This window comes from Carcharodon carcharias (genome assembly GCF_017639515.1).
Source record: "Carcharodon carcharias isolate sCarCar2 chromosome 27 unlocalized genomic scaffold, sCarCar2.pri SUPER_27_unloc_1, whole genome shotgun sequence".
Lineage (NCBI taxonomy): Eukaryota > Metazoa > Chordata > Chondrichthyes > Lamniformes > Lamnidae > Carcharodon > Carcharodon carcharias.
This window is the reverse complement of record NW_024470624.1, coordinates 4,293,245-4,314,080: the sequence shown is the minus strand read 5'-3', so window position 1 is coordinate 4,314,080 and position 20,836 is coordinate 4,293,245. Positions and strand designations below refer to the sequence as shown.

Sequence of the window (20,836 nt, the reverse complement as noted above, 5' to 3'; positions counted from 1 at the left end):
TTAATTGTAACTCAATTAAGGCTTACTTATTCAATCAACTATTACTGACTGGTCGCTAATTAATACAGCAATCCTTAATGAATACATTTGGTTAATACAAGATACACTGGTTCAAAATGACAGTTTGTGGAAGACAATAGCATTCTTTCTTACTAATCCTGATTGGATTAAACAATGAGCTGGACTTTGGCAGAATATGATGTCCTGTAGCTAATCAAAGTTAGAAAATAATTTATTTGTTTAAACAATTTCTGCTAGCTCTGCAGTTTCTTGAAACATTTAGGTTCATATAGTGTTATTTTAAAAATAAAGATCCAGCCTTTACAATATGATTATCTATTACTTTGATTCACTAATGAGAACTTAATCAAGGTTCACTACTGAATAATTGTTTGTATCATGACTGGCTTTTAATATGAAATCAATACACAGTTAATAAAGAAAAGTTACAGAGTGTGAAATGGCTGCAGGAAGCCACATGTTAGTTTAAAATGGCTTCCTTGACCTTGTTACTTATGACAGTGAATACGTTGTGAAAGTGATTGAATTCTACAACTAAACTTGATTACCCAGGGGAACATACAGTTTTCTACGTTAAACAGTGATGACACTTCAAAAGTACATCATTGGCTGTAAAATGGTTTAGGAGGTCCTGTGGTCATGAGAGGTGCTATAGAAATGCAATTTATTTCTAATTGTCCGCAAACTTGGATATTTAAAATCAGGCCCCTCATCAAAATCATTGATAAAGATTGAGCTTTAATTTTGTGTAATAACCATGTCTTTGACACCATTTCGAATGCTCTGTGAAAATCCAAACACACTATATCCTGAATGATTTGTTTGAAAACACAGCGAGCTGTTGTGATTTGAAATTTGCTGCCTGAAAACAGTGAGAGAAGGAGGTTCAATTATATCTTTTAAAGGATATGGGGCAGATTCTTGAAAGGAAAAGGAAACTGCAGGATAATGGGATTAATTGGAGAGCTCTTTCAAAGAGCATAAGCACAAAGGGCCGTTTGGCCTCCTGTCCTCTATGAGTCTCGTGTGCATTTAAAGCAATTGGAACGGGCCTGGAACCCATTCCCTATGAGGGGGTTAGAAGCAGAGGTGAAGCAATGACTTTTAAAAAGAAACTGCATGGGAACTTGATCAAAATGAACCTACAGGGATAAGGGGTTGGGATGGGGCAATGGAACTGCTCGACAGAGAACCAGCATTAACTCAAAGGGCTGAATGGCCCCATTCTCTGCCCTAATGAACACATGGGAGAAGAGCTTCAGTTACCCCAGTCTCTCCAGCTAAGTGAAGTCCCTCATCCCTGGTGCCATTCTCCTCAATCTCCTCTGCACCCTCTCGAAGGACTTCACATCTTTCCTAAAGTATGGGGCCCAGATATAGGGTTTCATTCCAGAGGGATAGAATTGAAAAGCAGAGAGGTTATGTTCAACTTGTTTCCAACCATGGTTAGACTACACTGGGAGTACTGCCAACATCTGTGATCTCCATTTAGAAAAAAAGAAATAGAGGTACTGGAGAAGGGGCAACAAAGATACACAAGAATAATATCAAAACTTAGAGGACTTAATGTGGAACCATCTACCACAGCGAGTGGTTGATGTGGATAGCATGAATACAATTAAGCGGAAGCCAGGTACACAGGCGAGGGAGAAATGTGCACTCCCAGGCTCAAGGTGCATCAGCCCACCGGAGGCAAAGCTGTCAGACTGGCCAGTCCAGCAGAAAGAAACCCTCCGACCCTCCTACTTCACCAATGTCAGAATGAACATGTTTCAGTCCTGGATGTGATGAACAGCAGCAACAACAGCAAAATCCAACCCCTGTAATCACTTGTGAACTCGCTGATGTCTCTGCATGTGGGATAATTGAGTGAATCCCTTCCCACACACAGAGCAGCTGAACGGCCTCTCACCAGAGTGAACTCGCTGGTGGATCTGCAGATTGGCTGACTGAGTGAATCCCCTCCCACACACAGAGCAGGTAAAGGGCTTCTCTCCATTGTGAATTCGCTGGTGTGTTAGCAGGGTGGATGAATGACTGAAACCCTTCCCACACACAGTACAGGTGAACGGCCTCTCCCTGGTGTGAACTCGCTGGTGTATCAGCAGGGTGGATGACCTTCTAAACCTCTCCGCACAGTGAGAACAGCTGAATGGTCTGTCCTCAGTGTGAATGCGCTGGTGGATCATCAGGTCCTGAGAGCTTTTGAAGCCGCTCCCACAGTCAGAGCATTTAAAAGGTCTCTCACTCGTGTGGGTGACATGGTGCTGCAGCAGGTTGGATAACTGAGTGAATCCCTTCCCACACTCAGGGCAGGTGAATGGCCTCTCACCAGAGTGAACTCGCTGGTGGATCTGCAGGTTGGATGACTGAGTGAATCCCTTCCCACACACAGAGCAGGTGAACGGCCTCTCCCCGGTGTGAACTCGCTGGTGTCTCAGCAGGGAGGATGACCTTCTAAACCACTTTGCACAGCGAGAGCAGTTGAATGGCCTCTCCCCGGTGTGAATGCGTTGATGAGCTTCCAGCTCAGATGGGAATTTGAATCCTTTCCCACAGTCCCCACATCTCCATGGTTTCTCCATTTGCTGGTATCTCTCCAGGTTCTACAAACAGATGAAGAATCGTTTGCACAGAACACGTGTACGGTCTCCTCGCTGTGAATGGTGCAATGTTTTTTCATGTTAAAGCTCTTTCCACAGTCAATGCACTGGAAGCCTCTCATTCGGGTGTGTGGGTCTCAGGCCTTTTCCAGTCCCCCTGATGTTTAGAACCTTTTGAAGCTGACAGAACACAGAAACGTTTCCCCTTCTAGGTCAAAGGATGTCAGACAAACAGTTTCCTTCTAGATTCAAAGGTTAATGATATTCAGTTCCAAGGATGTCAAATCTCTTTTAGAGAGAGTGACCTGGGCCAACCTTGCCAGAGTCTGCACCCTCCCTGGATTCACTTCCTTTCCCTTCAGTTCCTGCAAATCAACAATTTGCCCCCAAAATGAGAAAAGAAATGGAAAGGGGGAAACATTGGTTTACTCACAGATGTTGGACACAGGAGAAAGTTTTATTCTGAAGCTCATTGTCCAACTTCCGCATTGTGACGTCCACAATGGAACCCTGCCTGAATCAGCCAATAGGAATCACTCTGCTCCGCGGTGACGTCCTCGGGTTCAGTCTTCAGGCCAGGCGCGCGGGCACGGGAGCCCCGCCCCCACCCATTGATACCCCTCCCCCTCCCCCTCCCCCTCCTCGAGCCAAGGTTTCCAGGCAATCGGCTCCGGCCAGAGCGAGAAGCCGCTCGGAGAACTCGGGAGAGGGAAGCTGCGCATGTGCGGGGGAGAACCCGCTCCTTCCCTTCATGCTGAGGGATTGACCAATGGGAACAGTTGGAGGACCGGAAGGACTCTAGTCTTCCAGCCAATCAGAGCGCGGGATTGGTGTGAATGCAGATTGAGCTTCACACAGACTAAAACTTCCTTCTGTGTCCAACATCTGTGAGTAAAACACTTTCTTTTCTCCCCCTTTCCATTTCTTTTCTCATTTTGGGGGTAAATTGTTGACTTGCAGGAACTGAAGGGAAAGGAAGTGAATCCAGGGAGGGTGCAGACTCTGGAAAGGTTGGCCCAGGTCTCTCTCTCTCTCTTAAAGACATTGACATCCTTTGCTCCCTCAGCTTGACACATTTATTTGTCTGGCTAAAAGGCTCTGTAATAAAGTACATGTATTATTATGTCTAGTCCTGTAATGTAGCTATATTATATATTTCCAGTCATAGAGTCAAACGGCACAGGAGTCCATTCGACAAGTTGAGTCCATGCCAACTCTTTGTAGACTAATCAATTCTGTCCCATTCCCCCTCTATATCCCCTTCCCCTGCAAAGTTATTTCTTTCCAAGTCCCATCCAATTTCATTTTGAAATCATGAATTGTCTCCACTTCCATTACCCTCGTAAGCAGCGAGTTCCAGATCATGACCACTTGCTGCCTAATTAAAGTTCTTCCTCAGATTCTCCCTGGCTCTGATTAGTAAATTTATGAAGACCCTCAACTCTTGGGCAAGAAACAGTGTGCATGGACTGTTGATCAGCATGCAAGCAAGGGGGTGAAAGGTTATCAGGGGTAGGCGGGAATGTGGATCTTAATTGAATGGCAGTGGAGGCTCGAGTAGCCTACTCATTCTAATTCGTATGTTTGGCTGATCACGAGAACAGGGAGGTTGTATATTAGGTACAGCAGAGGGACAGTGTGTGGGGTGAGATTTACACCTTTTTAAAAAATATTTGTTCATGGGATGTGGGCATCATTGGCTAGACCAGCATTTATTGCCCATCCCTAATTGCCCTTTTTCAGACGGCATTTAAGAGTCAACCACATTGCTGTGGATCTGCAGTCACATGTAGGCCCGACCAGGTAAGGACAGCATATTTTTTTCCATAAGGACATCAGTGAACCAGATGGGTTTTTATGACAATCGGCAATGGTTTTGTGGTCTTTTAATTTCAGATTTTTATTGGGTTCACATTTCACCATCTGCAATGGTGGGATTCGAACCCAGGTCCCTAGAGCATTTCTCTGGGTCACTGACAGACTAATCCAGTGACAGTAATGCTATGCCACCGCCTCCCCAAAATGAGAGAAGAAAGAATCTTCCATAGCAACTACAATTCTCTTTTATGAATTTCTATCCTGCACTGACAGCGATGACTTCTGTAAACATCTTTCACAGGATATTAGAAGGGGAGAATTTATGGATAGAAATCTCACATCAAATGTCACATCAAGATCTGAGAGAGTCATTCCATTCATGGGAACCGAATGTCATCTGGAGAAATCTTTGTTTGCTCTGTTTGCTTCAGAAGATTTTAAACATCAGTGTGACTGGAAAAGCACCGAGACACACACACCCGAGTGAGAGTGTTCCAATGCACTGACTGTGGAAAGAGTTTACACCAGTTACACAGCCTGAAAACAACATCACACTGTTCACACAGCGGGGACAGACCGTACAGGGGTTCTGTGTTTACACGAGGCTTCAACTGACCATTAAAACTGGGGAGACACAAGGACACGTGCACCATGGAGAAACCATGGAAATGTGGGGACTGTGGGAAGGGATTCCGTTCCCCATCTGCGCTGGAAACTCATCGACGCAGTCACACTGGGGAGAGGCCATTCACCTGCTCCATGTGTGGGAAGGGATTCAATGATTCATCCCACCTGCAGACACACCAGCGAGTTCACACGAGGGAGAGGCCATTCACCTGCTCTGAGTGTGCGAATGCATTTAGTGATTCGTCCGCCCTGCGGAGGCACCGGAGAGTTCACTCTGGGGAGAGGCCATTTATCTGTTCTGAGTGTGGGAAGGGATTCACTCAGTTATCCAACCTGCAGATCCACCATCGAGTTCACACCGGGGAGAGGCCGTTCACCTGCTCTGAGTGTGGGAAGGGATTCACTCAGTTATCCCACCTGCTGCGACACCATGTCACTCACACGAATGAGAGACCGTTTAAATGCTCTGACTGTGGAAGTGGCTTCAAAAGCTCTCGGGAACTGATGGGCCACCAGCGCATTCACACTGAGGAGAGACCTTTCCGCTGCTCTGAGTGTGGGAAGGGTTTTAGATGGTCATCAACCCTGCTGATACACCAGCGGGTTCACACCGGGGAGAGGCCGTTCACCTGCTCTGTGTGTGGGAAGGGATTCAGGCATTCATCTACCCTGCTGATACACCAGCGAGTCCACACTGGGGAGCGGCTGTTCACCTGTACTGTGTGTGGGAAGGGATTCAGCCATTCATCCACCCTGAGGAAGCACTGGCATGTTCACACCAGGGAGAGGCCGTTCACCTGTTCCATGTGTGGGAAGGGATTCACTCAATTATCCAGCCTGCGGAGACACCAGCGAGTTCACAAGTGATTCCGGGGTTGGATTGTGCTGTTGTTGCTGCTGTTAATCACATCCAGGACTGAGCCATGTTCATTCTGACACTGGGTGAAGTGGGAGGGTCGGTGGGTTTCTTTCTGTTGGACTGGCCAAGTTCACGATTTTGCTTCCAGTGGCTGATGCTCTTTGATCCTGGGAGTGCACATTTCCACTGAAATGATCTACAAAAGCTGATGAAGGACATTTATTTTATCCTGGATAGTAAATAGTGTTTTTCCTACCACTACAGATCTAAAATAAATACATTTGTCTCTGTTCCATTGAGTCTACAGCACAGGGCCAGGCCAGTCAGCTCAATTGGTCTCTGTCAGTATTTATGCCCCACATGAGCCTCCACCCACCTCTCTTCATCTCCCCCCATCAGCATATCCTTCTATTCCTTTTTCCCTCATGTATGCATCTAGCTTTGCTTTAAATGTATTCATGCGATTCACCTCAACCACTCACTGTGGTAGCGAGTTCCACGTTCTCTGCGCTTGCTGGGTAAAGAGGTTTCTCATGAAATCCCTATTGGATTATTGAATCCCTTCATCATCTTAAAGAAGGTCACCCTTCAGTCTTCTCTTTTCTAGAGAAAAGCAGCCCCAGCCTTTCCTGAGGGTTAAATGCTCTCAGTTCTGATATTATTCTTGTGAATCTTTGTTGCCCCTTCTCCAGTGCCTCTATTTCCTTTTTCTAAATGGAGATCACAGATGTTGACAGTACTCCCAGTATAGTCTAACCATGGTTCGAAACAAGTTGAACATAAACTCCCTGCTTTTCAATTCTAACCCTCCAGAATGCAACCCTATATCTGGGCCCCACATTTTAGGAAAGATGTGAAATTCTTAGTGAGGGTGCAGAGGAGATTTTTTTTGGGTGGGGGGATCACCTGATGTTGAAAAAAGGCTGTTGATAGAGGTGCCACCCCCTTCTCGTCTGAGGTCTGAGCAGGGTCACTTTCCAGGAATCCCCTCTGCCCATGAACTCCTCCCACCTGCTTCAAAATTGAGGCCGGGTGGGAAACCGTCCTTAAGTGTTCATTAACTGCCTACTTAAGGACTTCAGTTGGGGTAAGGGTGGGTGGGCCAGCCTCGGTCTCGCCCATCCCACCATAAATTGCAGAGAGGTCAGGATAGGTTGGAGGGCATTAGAAAGAGGAATTTTATGGGCCTCCCTGCCTGCAAACCCGCTGGTGGTGGACTGCAAAATTCTGCACAATGGCAGCTTCCAGATAGTTATAAAAACTCAATTGATTCACTCATAACCTTCATGGAAAGGACTTTATCATCCCTGCCTACATGTGACCCCTGATCTACAACTATGTGCTTACCTTTTAATGTTCTCAGGGGAACTAGGAATGACATTCTCCAGGGAGCCCCCATTGATATCTCCTTCTGAGCAGCAGCCCCAGTTTTTCCATCCTTCCCCTTCACCTAACTTCATACACAATGCACCTGTAGGGGGCTAATCAAACCATCCTATTTATTCCACGTACCAATACCCCTTGGGCTCTGCATGATCAACAATCATCTCACCTCTCTTCATTTTCCTCCAGAGTGCCAATTGGTTCACAAAGTGTTACAAATTCAAAGAATACAGTCTCTCTAGTATATTGGACTGCATGTAAGATGACTGCCTGCAGGGACTCCATCGTGGCAGAGGTCACATGACTACAGCAAGTCTGATAGGAGATTGACAAGAATGGGATCGGGGATGAGGCATGTCAATTAGTTGGAGAGACTGGAGTAGTTGTAGCTCTTCTCTTTAATTCAAATGTGCATTAGGACAGAGAACAGGGCCATTTGGCCCATTGTGTTCATATTAGCTCTCTGAAGAACAAACTATTCTGTCCTATTTTCCTGTTCTATCCCCATATCCCTGTAGGTTTATTTCCCTCAGGTGCCCCTTCAATTTACTTTTGAAATCATTCCATCATCTCAGCTTCCAGCCCCCTGTTAGGAAGTGGGTTCCAGGTCATTACCACTCATTTGAAATGCTTGCGAGGCTCATAGAGCACAGAAGTAGGCCATTCAGCCCATTGTGTACATGCTGGCACTTTGAAAGAGTTACCCATTTCATCACATCGCCCTGCAATTTCCTTTCCCTTTCAAGAATCTGTCGCAACTGCTTCTCGCACCATTTTCAGGCAGTGCTTTCCACGTCACTCGCTGTGTTTTTAAACAAATAATTCAGGATATAGTGTGTTTGAATTTTCACAGAGTATTCGGATTGCTGTCTAAGACAAGGTTATTACACAAAAATAAGACTTAATCTTTATTCATGATCTTGATGAGTTAAGATTGAGTGTAATATATCCAAGTTTGTGGACAATTAGAAATAAAATGGCGTCTCTCATGACCACAGAACCTCCTAAAGCATTTTACAGCCAGTGAAGTACTTTTGAAGTGTAGTCACTGTTGTAATGTAAGAAATTGTAGATAGGCCTGGGTAGTCAAATTTAGTTTTAAAATTCAATCACCTTCGTACCGTATTCGCTGTTATAAGTAACAAGATCAAGGAAGCCTTTTAAACCTCTAACATGTGGCTACTTTCAGCTTTTTCATCTTCTGCAATTTTTCTTTTGACTATATATTGATTTCATATTAAAAGCCAATCATGAAACAGATGAATGTTCAGTAATGAACCTTGATTAACTTCTCATTAGTTACAGATAACAAGGGCTGATGACATCAATCCTAAACTTAAAAACCTGCATTTATATAGTGTCTTTCACAACCGCAATGCATCCCAAAGCACTTTGCAACCAATGAAGTACTTTTGAAGTGCAGTCACTGTTGAAACGTTGGAAACGTGACAGCCAATTTATACACAGTAAGATCCCACAAACAGCAACATGATACTGACCAGATGATCTGTTTTGAGTGATGTTGACTGAGGGATAAATATTGGCAGGGCACTGGGGATAACTCCCCTGCAAAATAGGGAACTTCGATGTCCATCTGAAGCAGCAGACAGCGCCCTTGGGTTCGTATCTCAACCAGAGGACAACAGCTCCAACAGTGCAGCACTCCCTCAGTGCTGGCACGAGGAATGTAGGATGTGATTTTTGTCTTTAGGTCCCTGGACTGGGACTTGAATCCACAACCTTCTGACTCAGAGGTGTGAGTGCAATCCGCTGAGCCACGGCTGACGCTGGACAAATGTCACGACCACAGCCGGTGTTAATTGCTATGCAAACCAAATCCCAGATGGGAACTTGGCATTGGAATTTTCTGTTCTTTTTTAAAAATCCAGTCTGGAGCAACTGCACTGCTGAGATTTGGCACAAATTTCCGATAAAATCCACTCATGCGAGGAAATCTCAAAACTTCTCTTTTTGCGGTAGGCACTGGGAATTCTGCAACAGCTTTTACTTTTGCACCTCGTGGGGCCACTTGACCGTGTCCAACAGTGTGAGCTAAATACGTGACTTGCACGTTCAAAAATTCACTTTTCGCCAAATTTGCAACAAAATTGACTTCCTGCAGTCGATCAAACAGTTCCTTTAAGTCTTGTAAGTGTTCCTTGCACATTTGACTGAACACTATTTAGTCATCAAAGTAAACAACACGTTTCCTCAGTCACTTTGTTTGTTAATCTCTGAAATGTTGCTGGTGCATTTTTAATACCAAAAGGCGTTACGTTGCATTGGTACAAACCATCCGGTGTCACAAAAGTTGATATTTCTTTTGCCCTCTCCGATAAGGGTCCTTACCAATATCCTAGCAGCAAGTCGATTTTTGTGATAAATGTTGACTGTCCCACCTTCTCGATACAATATTCCAAACGGGGAATAGCATATAGGTCAGCTTTCGGTACTGCATTCCCTTTTCGGTCATCAATACATAATCTTTGTGGTCCGTCCGGTTTTGGCACCATGACAATAGGTGAGCTCCAATTATTGTAACCGGGCTCTATAATGTCATTTTGAAGCATGAGTTCAATTTCTTTTCACACTTGAGTTAATTTTACTGGATTTAATCTATATGTTGCCTTATTGAATCTGAATTCCCCACATCAACATCATGTACAGCTAAATTTGTTTTCCCCAGTTTATTTCCACAAATTGCTTTGTGTGATTGCAATAGCTCTTTTAAATCACTCTGACACTTTTCTGGAAGGTAATCCAATATTCCATCTAAATTCTTAAGCATGCCATCATTGTCCAGTTTAATCAAAGGAAGATCAATTTTAGAATCCTTAATTCCTACATCTGTTTCTTTACTTATAATTACCAATACCTCCTTCTGTCTATTCTCTCTGCCAAAGTATTTTTTGAGCATATTTACGTGGCTCAGTCGCTGACTCTTCCTTCCATAAGGGGATTACAACGTTTACCTCACTCAGTTTCTTTTTGACCTGGTAAGGTCCACTAAACCTTGCCTTCAATGGTTCACCTGACATTGGCAACAATATTAATACTTTTTCCCCAGCCACAAAATTACAAGCTTTTGCCCTCTTATGTGCATTTGCCTCCATCACTTGTTGATATATCTTTAAAATGTTTCTGAGCTAGCTCACATGCCTTACTTAATCTCACTCTGAATTTCACCAAATAATCCAGAAGAATAGTTTCAGAACTTTAATTTACTAATTTCTCCTGAATCAGTTGGAGTGGTCCCCTCACTTCATGACCATAATTTAACTCGAAAGGACTGAACCCTATTGACTCATTAAGGACATCCCTAATAGCAAACAACAAGAATGGAACCCCTTGATCCCAATCATATGGATAGTCTTGACTGTATACACTAATCATAGTCTTTAAAGTCTGATGCCACCTTTCTAAGGCACCTTGTGATTCAGGGTGATAGGCTGACGACCTAAATTGCTTTATTCCTGGGCTGTTCATTCTTTCTTTAAACAGCTGTGACATGAAATTCGAACCCTGATCCGACTGCATTTCTGTTGATAATCCATATGTTATAAAAAAAATCTTAACTCCTCTACAATCACCTTTGCTCTAATTTTCCTTAAAGGTATTGCTTCTGGAAATCTCCTGGACACATCCATGATTTGTCAGTCAGTACTGATTCCCACTTTTAGTCTTAGGGAGTAGTCCTGCACAATCAATCAGGACCCTGTTAAAGGGTTCCTCAAATGCTGGAATTGGAATTAAAGGTGCACGCTTAATTATTGCCTGAGGTTTTCCTATCACGTGACATGTGTGACATGCTTGGCAGAATTTGACTACATCTTTATGTAGTCCAGGCCAATAGAAATGTTTTTGTATCTTAGCTCGAGTTTTCCTGATTCCCAAATGTCCAGTCATTGGAATTTCATAATCCCCTCTCAAAATTTCACTCTGGTACCCAGATGGTATCACTATTTGGTGCACTATCGCCCACTGTTCATCTGTCAGAACATGAGGCAGTCTCCATTTCCTCATTAACACATTGTTCTGAATGTAATAACACTCTGGAGTGTATTCAGCTCCTGTTTCAGAATAAGCTCTCTGGCATTATTGCTTCAAGTCTGGATCCTGCTGCTGTAACCCCACTAACTTCAATGAATTAAACAACTCAGCCTCAACCTCTCTAATCTTCTTTTCCTGCTTAATCCTTTCAAAGATTGATCCAGCCAACTGGAATTCAGCATCCTCCCCCTGTCTTTTAGATTCTTCCTCCCCCTGTTTGACTTGTGTGTTTGTGACCTCATCACCACACAATCTGGAAACAATCCAGGATGCTCTTTCTGTAAAACCTCTGTAGATTATGTCTCAACAGGCTGCTCTACTACAGTAGGCATAGTCAATAACTATGATCCAGCTGTATCATTCCCTAGAATAAATTGAACCCCTGCAATGGGCAATTTCTCTACCATCCCAACAATCACTTCTCCTGTTTTCAAATCACTTTTTAAATTCACCTTATACAATGAAATATCTTTGACTCCTCCATGAATCCCCCGGATCAAAACTCTCTCCTGCAATAACCCTTCTGGACAACAGATGGCACTCTCCCATAACATTAAGGACTGGCTAGTCCCCACGTTTCTTCCCTTCTCTTCCCTGTACACATGGGTACACCTCTCCTTTGCATATAAAATCTCTGTACCTTGCCTTTCAGAACTCCCTTGGGTAGGTTGTGAACACGTTACCACTTCCCTCGCTACCACTGATTCTTCCTGCTCCACCTGTACAAGATCCACTGGTTTTTCTTGCCCCTAGATCCCAGAGCCCACAGTTCTCTTACTTCAGAACTTTTTCTGAGTTCCTATCACTGCAATTGGTTTCCCGTTTAACCTCCAACTATCTGATCTTGTATGTCCAGCCTGATTGCAATGGGAGCATCTCAATTTCCTTCCTTCAATTCTATTTTCCACATTTCCCCCTTTAATAGACTGGCGTCCTTCAGAGTGATCCTTATCACTAACATTTTTACCATGGCTAGGTTTTCTAAATCTCCCATTTCTTGCTGATTTCCATATGACCCTTTTCCTACACTCAACTGTTTGTGTGAAATTTCATACATATCAGCTAAACAGCAGCTTCTCTGATCGTTTTACTTTGTCTTTCATCTAAATATGTCTTGGTGTTTACTGCAATGCTATTTCTAAATTCTTCCATAAACATAACCCCTCTTACATTTTCAAATGTCTTGACTAATTTTAATGATCTGAACCATTGATCCCAAATCATTTCTTTTTATCTTGCAAACTCCACAAATGTCTGATGAGGTCTCTTCCTTAAAGTCCTAAACTTTAACTGGTAGGCTTCAGGGACAAGCTCATAAGCATTGAATATGGCCTTCTTTACCATCTCATAATCTGCAGGCTGTTCCTCTGATATGCTTGCATACACATTCATTGCTGTGCCTGACAAAACACTCTGTAACATGATAGTCCAAGCATCTCTTGGCCAACTCAATTTCATAGCTATCTTTTCCAATGAGTTGAAATATCTTTCAACTCCTTCCTCTGTAAATTTAGGCACTAACTGAAGATTTTTAGTTAAATCAAATTCCTCAAAGGAATCAAAGTCACCATCAGAATCACTATCTCTCCTTTCTTCCTTTATTCTAAGCATCACTTTAGACAATTCATACTGTCTGGCTCCTTTCTCTCTCTGTCGCTCTCTAACTCTTTCCCTACCTCTTTCCTCAATTGGTAACTTCTCTCTCTGAAGTTGAAGTTCAAGCTTTCACATTTCTATCTCCCGTAATCTTTTCTTTTCCTTTTCCTGCTCCTCTCTTTCCCATTGAAGCTTTTTAAAAATTTCTATTTATTTTCATCTGTCTTTTTATTTTTCAAGTTTTGTCATTTCTCTTTCTTTCTAACTCAAGGTTTTTCTTTTTTTTTTTCTTTTCCTCTTTCTTCCAATTCAAGCTTTTGCCTTTCTCTATCTCTTTCTATATCAAGCTGTTTCATTGGCAACTGAAGTCTTACTGCCTCTAGCTGTGACACACTAGTTTCAGGTGTCCCTTCCTCCAACTTTAAACACTGGGTAAGTACTTTAACCACATCAGCCTTACGAAATTCCGCTTTTATCTCTACCTGCACTTCATCTGCTAACTCTCTCAACTGAGTTTTAGTCAGGGATTTCAAATACTCCATAGTCACATTTTCCACTCCTAGAAAAGTCGTAGCAATTGCCAAAGTCATTTCGCAGTCCAACCACTTAAAAAACCCTCAACACAAAACTCCTGAGTTCAGCCTTTTTCTCACACTTGTATCCCTTGGATTCACAAACTCCAACCCAATCAAGGAATTTTAATACTCCCGCGAAGAGCCCCCAAATTTGTTATGACCACAACCGATATTAATTGCTCAGCAAACCAAATCCCAAGGGGAAGGAAACTTGGCTTATGGGCAATACCCTTTTTTTTTTGTATTTGGAAAATGAGAAGAAAACATACTGATCACAGCAGCGATTCAAGTAACACTTTTGGGATTTAAAAAATTAAAAGTAAAAGTTTTATTAATAAAAATAGAAGAAAACTTAAGCACCCAAGATTATAGTTGCACAGTTAAAGTAAGTTTTACAACACATTCCCTCTAAAAGACTCCGTACTTGGTTAGAGCCACAAGTAAACACCTTCCAGGCAACATTCCTTTATACATAGAAGCAAGATACTGCGGATGCTGGAAATCTGAAACAAAAACAGAAAACTCTGTAAAAACTCAGCAGGTCGAACAGCATCTATGGAGAGAAAAAACAGAGTTAATGTTTCATGTCCATATGGCTCTTCTTCAGAGCTCCTTTATACATGTTTAGCTATAAAAATCCAGTAATATTACCCAAGGCAAACTGTTGTAGCTTTAATAAAAGCATACCACATGACCTGTATCTCCATTCCACTCTGCTGTGGAAATCCTAGCCTTCAGAACAAGACTGTTTCTTGCAGCCCAAGACTTCATACACACACACGCACACACACTTCTTAACAGAATAACACAATATTCTCCAAAAATATATTTTTTAAAAACCTCCATTCCTCACATCATGGGGACCACGGAATCAGTGGTGGGCAAGATTCTAGGAACAATTATTCGGGATAGAGTTGGTCGTCTCACAGAAAAACATGGGTTGATAAGGAAGAGCTAGCATGGATTTCTAAAGGGGAAATTGTGTTTAACCGACTCGCCGGAGTTTTTTGAAGAAGTATTAGAAAAGGTCATTGAGGGTAATGCTGCTGATGTGGTGTTCATGGACATTCAAAAGGCACTTGATACAGTGTCACAGAACGGACTTGTGAGAAAAGTTATTGCTCATGGAATAAAAGGGACAGTAGCAGCATGGATACAAAATTGGCTGAAACATAGGAAGCAGAGAGTAAGGCTCAATGGATATTTTTCGGCCTGCAGGAAGGTTTGTAGTGGAGTTCCCCAGGGGTCGGTACTGGGACCCTTGCTTTTCCTGGTATATATTAATGATCTAGATCTTGGTGTGCAGGGGACAATTTCAAAGTTTGCGGATGATATGAAGCTTGGGAGTGTTGTGAACTGTGAGGAGGACGGTGTGGAACTTCAAAAGGACATAGACAAGTTAATGGAGTGGGCAGATAGATGGCAGATGAAGTTCAGTGCCGAGAAGTGTGAGGTGATGCATTTTGGTACGAAGAACATGGGCAGGTAACATAAAATAAAGGGTGAGATTTTGAAGGGGCTGCAGGAGCAGAAAGACTTGGGTGTATATGTGCATAGATCATTGAAGGTGGCAGGACAGGTGGAGAGAGCAGTTGATGGAGCATATAGTATCCTGGGTTTTATTAATAGGGGCATAGAGTACAAGAGCAGAGAGGTTATGTTGAATTTATATAAGACACTGGTTAGACCTCAGCTGGAATATTGTGTACAGTTCTTGACACCACATCATAGGGAGGGATGTGAACGCATCGGAGAGAGTGCAGAAGAGGTTTACAAGAATGATTCCAGTAATGAGAAACTTCGGTTACGGGAATGATTGGAGAGGTTGGGACTGTTCTCCTTGTAGAGAAGAAGGCTGAGAGGAGATTTGATAGAGATGTTCAAAATCATGAGGGGGCTGGATAGGGTAGACAGGGAGAAGCTGTTCCCACTCATAAGAGGATCAACAATGAGAGGGCACAGATTTAAAGTCATTTGCAAAAGAAAATGTGACGTGAGAAACAACTTTTTCACACAGTGAGTGGGTCGGGTCTGGAATGCACTGCCTGGAAGTGTGATGGAGACAGGTTCAATCAAGGCATTCAAGAGGGCATTAGATGATTATTTGAACAGAAACAATGTGCAAGGGTACAGAGGAAAAGCCAGGGGAATGGCACTAGGTCATAAAATTCATATGGAGAGCCGATGCAGACACAATGGGCTGAATGGCCTCCTTCTGTGCTGTTAAAACTCTGTGATTCCGTGACCATTGAAGATTTCTTCCTGTCGCTTAAATCTGGGCAAATCGTCAAACTTCTTTTCCCCTCACACGAACTGAAGTGAGCTGTAGCCTACACAAGATCAAATCTGTAACTGCCTTCTGTGAGAAACTATCAGGTAAATTAACAAAAGAACCTGCTAACCTGTACAGCCCATCTCCATGGCAAAGTGGCACACTTTGGGAAGTTCCAAACAGAAATGCAAACTAAATAGCTTTTACTTTAAAACACCCTATAACATTATGATCCATATGAAATATGAACCAATATATTTGCAACAAGTTTCAAAGAGCATCAGCCACTGGAAGCAAAGTCGTGAGACCGGCCAGTCCAGCAGAAAGAAACCCTTCGACCCTCCCACTTCACCAAGTGTCAGAATGAACATGGTTCAGTCCTGGATGTGATTCACAGCATCAGTAACAGCAGAATCCAATCCCTGTAATCATTTGTGAACTCGCTGGTGTCTCAGCAAGTGGGGCAAATGAGTGAAACCCTTCCCACACTCAGAGCAGGTAAACGGCCTCTCCCTGGTGTGAGTTTGCTGGTGTGACTGCAGATGTGATGAAGTTTTGAATCTCTTCCCACACTTAAGGCAGGCGAAAGGCCTCTCCCCGGTGTGAGCTCGCTGATGTTTCAGAAGGCTGGATGAATCTTTGAATCCCTTCCCACACTCAGAGCAGGTGAACGGCCTCTCCCCACTGTGAACCCGCTGGTGTTGCAGAAGATTCGATGAGTGTTTTAATCGCTTTCCACACACGGAACAGATGAACGGCCTCTCCCCAGTGTGAACTCGCTGGTGTGATATCAGGTGGGATAACCGACTGAATTTTTTCCCACACTCAGAGCAGGTGAACGGCCTCTCCCCAGTGTGAACTCGCTGGTGTATCCGCAGGTTGGGTAACCCAGTGAATCCCTTCCCACACTCAGGGCAGGTGAACGGCCTCTCCCCAGTATGAACTCGCTGGTGTGTCCGCAGGTTGGGTAACCAAATGAAGCCCTTCCCACACTCAGGGCAGGTGAATGGCCTCTCCCCAGTGTGAATTCGCTGGTGTGTCCGCAGGTTAGGTAACCCAGTGAATCCCTTCCCACACTCAGGGCAGGTGAACGGCCTCTCCCCAGTGTGAACTCGCTGATGTATCAACAGGTTGGAAGACCGAGTGAATCTCTTCCCACACTCAGAGCAGATGAATGGCATCTCCCTAGTGTGAACTCGTTGGTGTGTCCGCAGGTTGGACAACCAAATGAATCTCTTCCCACACTCAGCGCAGGAGAACGGCCTCTCCCCGGTGTGAACTCGCTGGTGTATCTGCAGGCTGGATGACTGAGTGAATCCCTTCCCACAGTCAGAGCAGGTGAATGGCCTCTCCCCGGTGTGACTGCGCCAATGAGTTTCCAGCTCAGATGGAAACCGGAATCCTTTCCCACAGTCCCCACATTTGCACGGTTTCTCCATGATCCAGGTTTGATGATCAGTTGAAGCCTTGTCCGGACACACACAGAACACATGTACAGTCTCTCCCCGCTGTGAATGGTGTGATGTGTTTTTCAGGCTGTGTAACTGGTTAAAGTTCTTTCCACAGTCAGTGCACTGGAACACTCTCACTCGGTTGTGTGTGTGTGTGTGTGTCTCGGTGCTTTTCCAGTCCCCCTGATGTTTAAAACCTTTAAAAGTAGACAAACTTTTCTTTTTCTATATACAAAAGTCAATGATATTTAGGTCCTGATGAATCGAGTGACTCTGTCAGACTCTGGCCTGACATTTGGTTTGAGATTTCTGTCTGCAAATCCTCCGCTTCCAATTTCCTGTAAAAGGAGTTTACAAAAGTCATCACTGTCAGTACAGGATAGAAATTCAGAACAGACAATTCTAGTTTCTACAGAACATTCTTTCCTCTCCTTTGAGCTGCTCACTGAATGGAAAGACGTCTGTATCGCTGGAATTAAAATGGGTGTAATCTACAGGACTGTTTCACTGGGTTAAGACGCAGCCAATGCATGGAAGAACCTTATTTAGGTAGCGAATGGTCATGACCTGGAACTCGCTCCCTACGAGGGTGGTGGAAGGAGAGAATTTCAAAATGAAATCGGATGGGCACTTGAAGGAAATAAACTTACAGGGAAACAGGGATATAGAGGGGGAATGGGACTGACTGGATTATTCTACAGAGTCGGCATGGACTCAAATTGCCGAATGGACTCCTTCAGTGCCATAATGACCGTATGACTGGAAATTTGTAACTTAGCTACAGCACTTTATTGCAAGACTAAAAATAATAATAAATGTGCTTTATTGCGAACCATAAATATCTCTAATATGTACCATATAATAACACTAGACATATCTCTGTTGTGACGAACCCCATGGAGATTGATCACCTTAAATCCCCAGACAACCCCAACAGAATAAACCAAAGGACAAGGTTTCACTTGTTTAAAACTTTTACTGTAACAATCAAACTAAAATCAACATAAAAGAAGCATAAAATAAGAGACAAATAGTATTTGAATGGACAGGATAAATTTAAATCGCTTACAATAAAAACAGGTTCCACAAAGTCACAAGCATTTCCCCCCCTCAGCATATATGGAACTAATTCCAGTTACAGAGTCCCACACCTCTCTGTACTTCCCAGGGGAAACAGATGTTGGACACAGAAGGGAGTTTTAGTCTGTGTGAAACTAAAAATAAAAGGTGTGCTGTTTAAAATCAAACTGCTTTGACAAGGAAGAAAATGAAGGGAAGACATTTTGCAAAGTCCCCTCCCCTCCCCCACTCCCACAGCTGGCAGCCCAGCATGCAGACACAGAGAGCGCTGCTGAGCCGAGCTGTCCAGAGCAGGAGCAATGGCATTTGGATTTCAGATTGTTGTCTGCAAATCCTCCTCTTCTAATATACTGTGAATGGATTGACAAAAGTGATCACTGTCAGTATAGAAATTCAGAACAGACAATTCTATGGAATATATGGAATAGTCATTCCTCTTTCATTCCCCAAGAGCTGTAAATCTCCGTTCACACACTCTCACTCCATTCTCACTCTGCTGTACCTAATATACATCCTCCCAATTCTCCTGAAGGTACTCGTTCATGCTGATCAACAGATCTACGCTCATCGCTGCTTATCAACAAACTTGAGAATCTTAATATAAATATATTTACTGAAGTTGGTGGAAGCAAAGACGATCAATCATTTCAAATTGAAATTGGATGGGCACTTGAAGAACATAAACTTGCAGTGTTGGAGTATATAGAGGGGAAATGTGAATGACTGGATTGCTGAACAGAGAATCAGCATGGACTCGAGATGCCGAATGGATGTGCCAAAATGACTATGACTGGAAATATATAACATAGCTACAGTTACAGGACTAGAAATAACAATAAATGTACTTTATTACAGAACATTAAATAAGTAATATATTTAATATGTGCCATAAAACAAAACTAGACATATCTCTGTCCTATATTAATTTACTATCCCCTTAAATGTCAGCCATCCCATGGGGAAACCACCCCTTTAATTGTGAACATGAGGAAAGAGACCATCCTTTTAGCCAGACAAATAAATGTGTCAAGCTGAGGGAGCAAAGGATGTCAGTATGGGGACCACAACTTTTCACTTTATACATTAATGATCTAGATGAAGGAACTGAGGGCATTCTGGCTAAGTTTGCAGATGATACAAAGATAGGTGGAGGGACAGGTAGTATTGAGGAGGTGGGGAGGCTGCAGAAGAATTTGGACAGGTTAGGAGAATGGGCAAAGAAGTGGCAGATGGAATACAACGTGGGGAAGTGTGAGATCATGCACTTTGGTACGAAGAATAGAGGCATAGACTATTTTCTAAGTAGGGAGAGAATTCAGAAATCTGGAGTGCAAAGGGACTTGGGAATCCTAGTCCAGGATTCTCTTAAGGTTAAAAACAAAAACAGAATTAAGGTTAACTTGCAGGTTGAGTCGGTAGTTAGGAAGGCAAATGCAATGTTGGCATTTATTTTGAGAGGACTAGAATATAAAGCAGGGATGTGCTGCTGAGGCTTTATAAGGCACTGGTCAGATCACATTTAGAATATTGTGAGCAATTTTGGGCCCTGTATCTCAGGAAGGATGTTTTGGCCCTGGAGAGGGTACAGAGAAGGTTCACAAGAACGATCCCAAGAATGAAAGGCTTAACATATGAGGAACATTTGAGGACTCTGGGTCTATACTCGATGGAGTTTAAAAGGATGAGGGGGGATCTGATTGAAACTTACAGAATACTGAAAGGCCTGGATAGAGTGGACGTGGGGAAGATGTTTCCATTAGTAGGAGAGACTAGGACCTGAGGGCACAGCCTCAGAGTAAATGGAAGACCTTTTAGAACAGAGTTGAGGAGAAACTTCTTTAGCCAGAGAGTGGTGAATCTATGGAAATCATTGCCACAGAAGGTTGTGGAGGCCAGGTCATTGAGTGTATATAAGACCGAGATAGATAGGTTCTTGATTGCTAAGGGGATCAAAGGTTACGGGGAGAAGGTGGGAGAATGGGGTTGAGAAACTTAGCAGCCATGATTGAATGGCGGAACAGACTCGATAGGCCGAATGGCCTAATTTCTGCTCCTATGTCTTATGGTCTTATCTCAATGTCTTTAAGAGAGAGAGAAAGATCTGGGCCAACCTTTCCAGAGTCTGCCCCCTCCCTGGATTCACTTCCTTTCCCTTCATTTCCTGCAAGTCAACAATTTCCCCCCAGAATGAGAAAAGAAATGGAAAGAGGGAGAAAAGAAAATGTTTTACTCACAGATGTTGGATACAGGAGGAAGTTTTAGTCTGTGTGAAGCTCAATCTTCATTCACACAAAGCCCGCGCTCTGAATGGCTGGATGACCAGTGTCCTTCCGGTCCTCCAACTCTTCCTATTGGTCAATCCTTCAGCATGAAGGGAAGGGGCGTGCTCTCCCCTGCACATGCGCGGCTTCCCCCCTCTCCCGTGTTCTTCGAGCTCTGGCCAGAGCCGTCAGCCGGTTGCCTGGAAACTTTGGCTCGAGGAGGTGGAGGGGGAGGGGGAA

The 20,836-nt window shown here is 43.5% G+C and overlaps 2 protein-coding genes and 1 pseudogene across 2 annotated transcripts in view; 1 reads left to right on the top strand and 2 right to left on the bottom strand.

Moving 5' to 3' along the window:
• Positions 1 to 355: 355 nt before the first annotated feature.
• On the bottom strand, positions 356 to 3,170 carry LOC121273776 (zinc finger protein 239-like). The gene has a single exon (XM_041180942.1). It carries the CDS (start codon positions 2,604 to 2,606, stop codon positions 1,848 to 1,850), a length of 759 nt encoding a protein of 252 aa, XP_041036876.1. The 5' UTR covers positions 2,607 to 3,170; the 3' UTR covers positions 356 to 1,847.
• Positions 3,171 to 4,731: 1,561 nt separating this feature from the next.
• The window catches only part of LOC121273765 (zinc finger protein 229-like), a 22,599-nt gene continuing 6,494 nt past the window's right edge, over positions 4,732 to 20,836 (top strand). Inside the window, exon 1 of the mRNA XM_041180923.1 lies at positions 4,732 to 5,770. Coding sequence (XP_041036857.1) covers positions 5,094 to 5,770 — 677 coding nt within the window. The 5' untranslated portion in view covers positions 4,732 to 5,093. The remainder of the gene's footprint in view (positions 5,771 to 20,836) is intronic.
• The window catches only part of LOC121273785, a 17,756-nt pseudogene continuing 13,137 nt past the window's right edge, over positions 16,218 to 20,836 (bottom strand).

Excerpts from the sequence above, each read along its gene's own strand:
- LOC121273776 (XM_041180942.1), bottom strand. The coding sequence starts at position 2,606 with ATGGAGAAACCATGGAGATGTGGGGACTGTGGGAAAGGATTCAAATTC.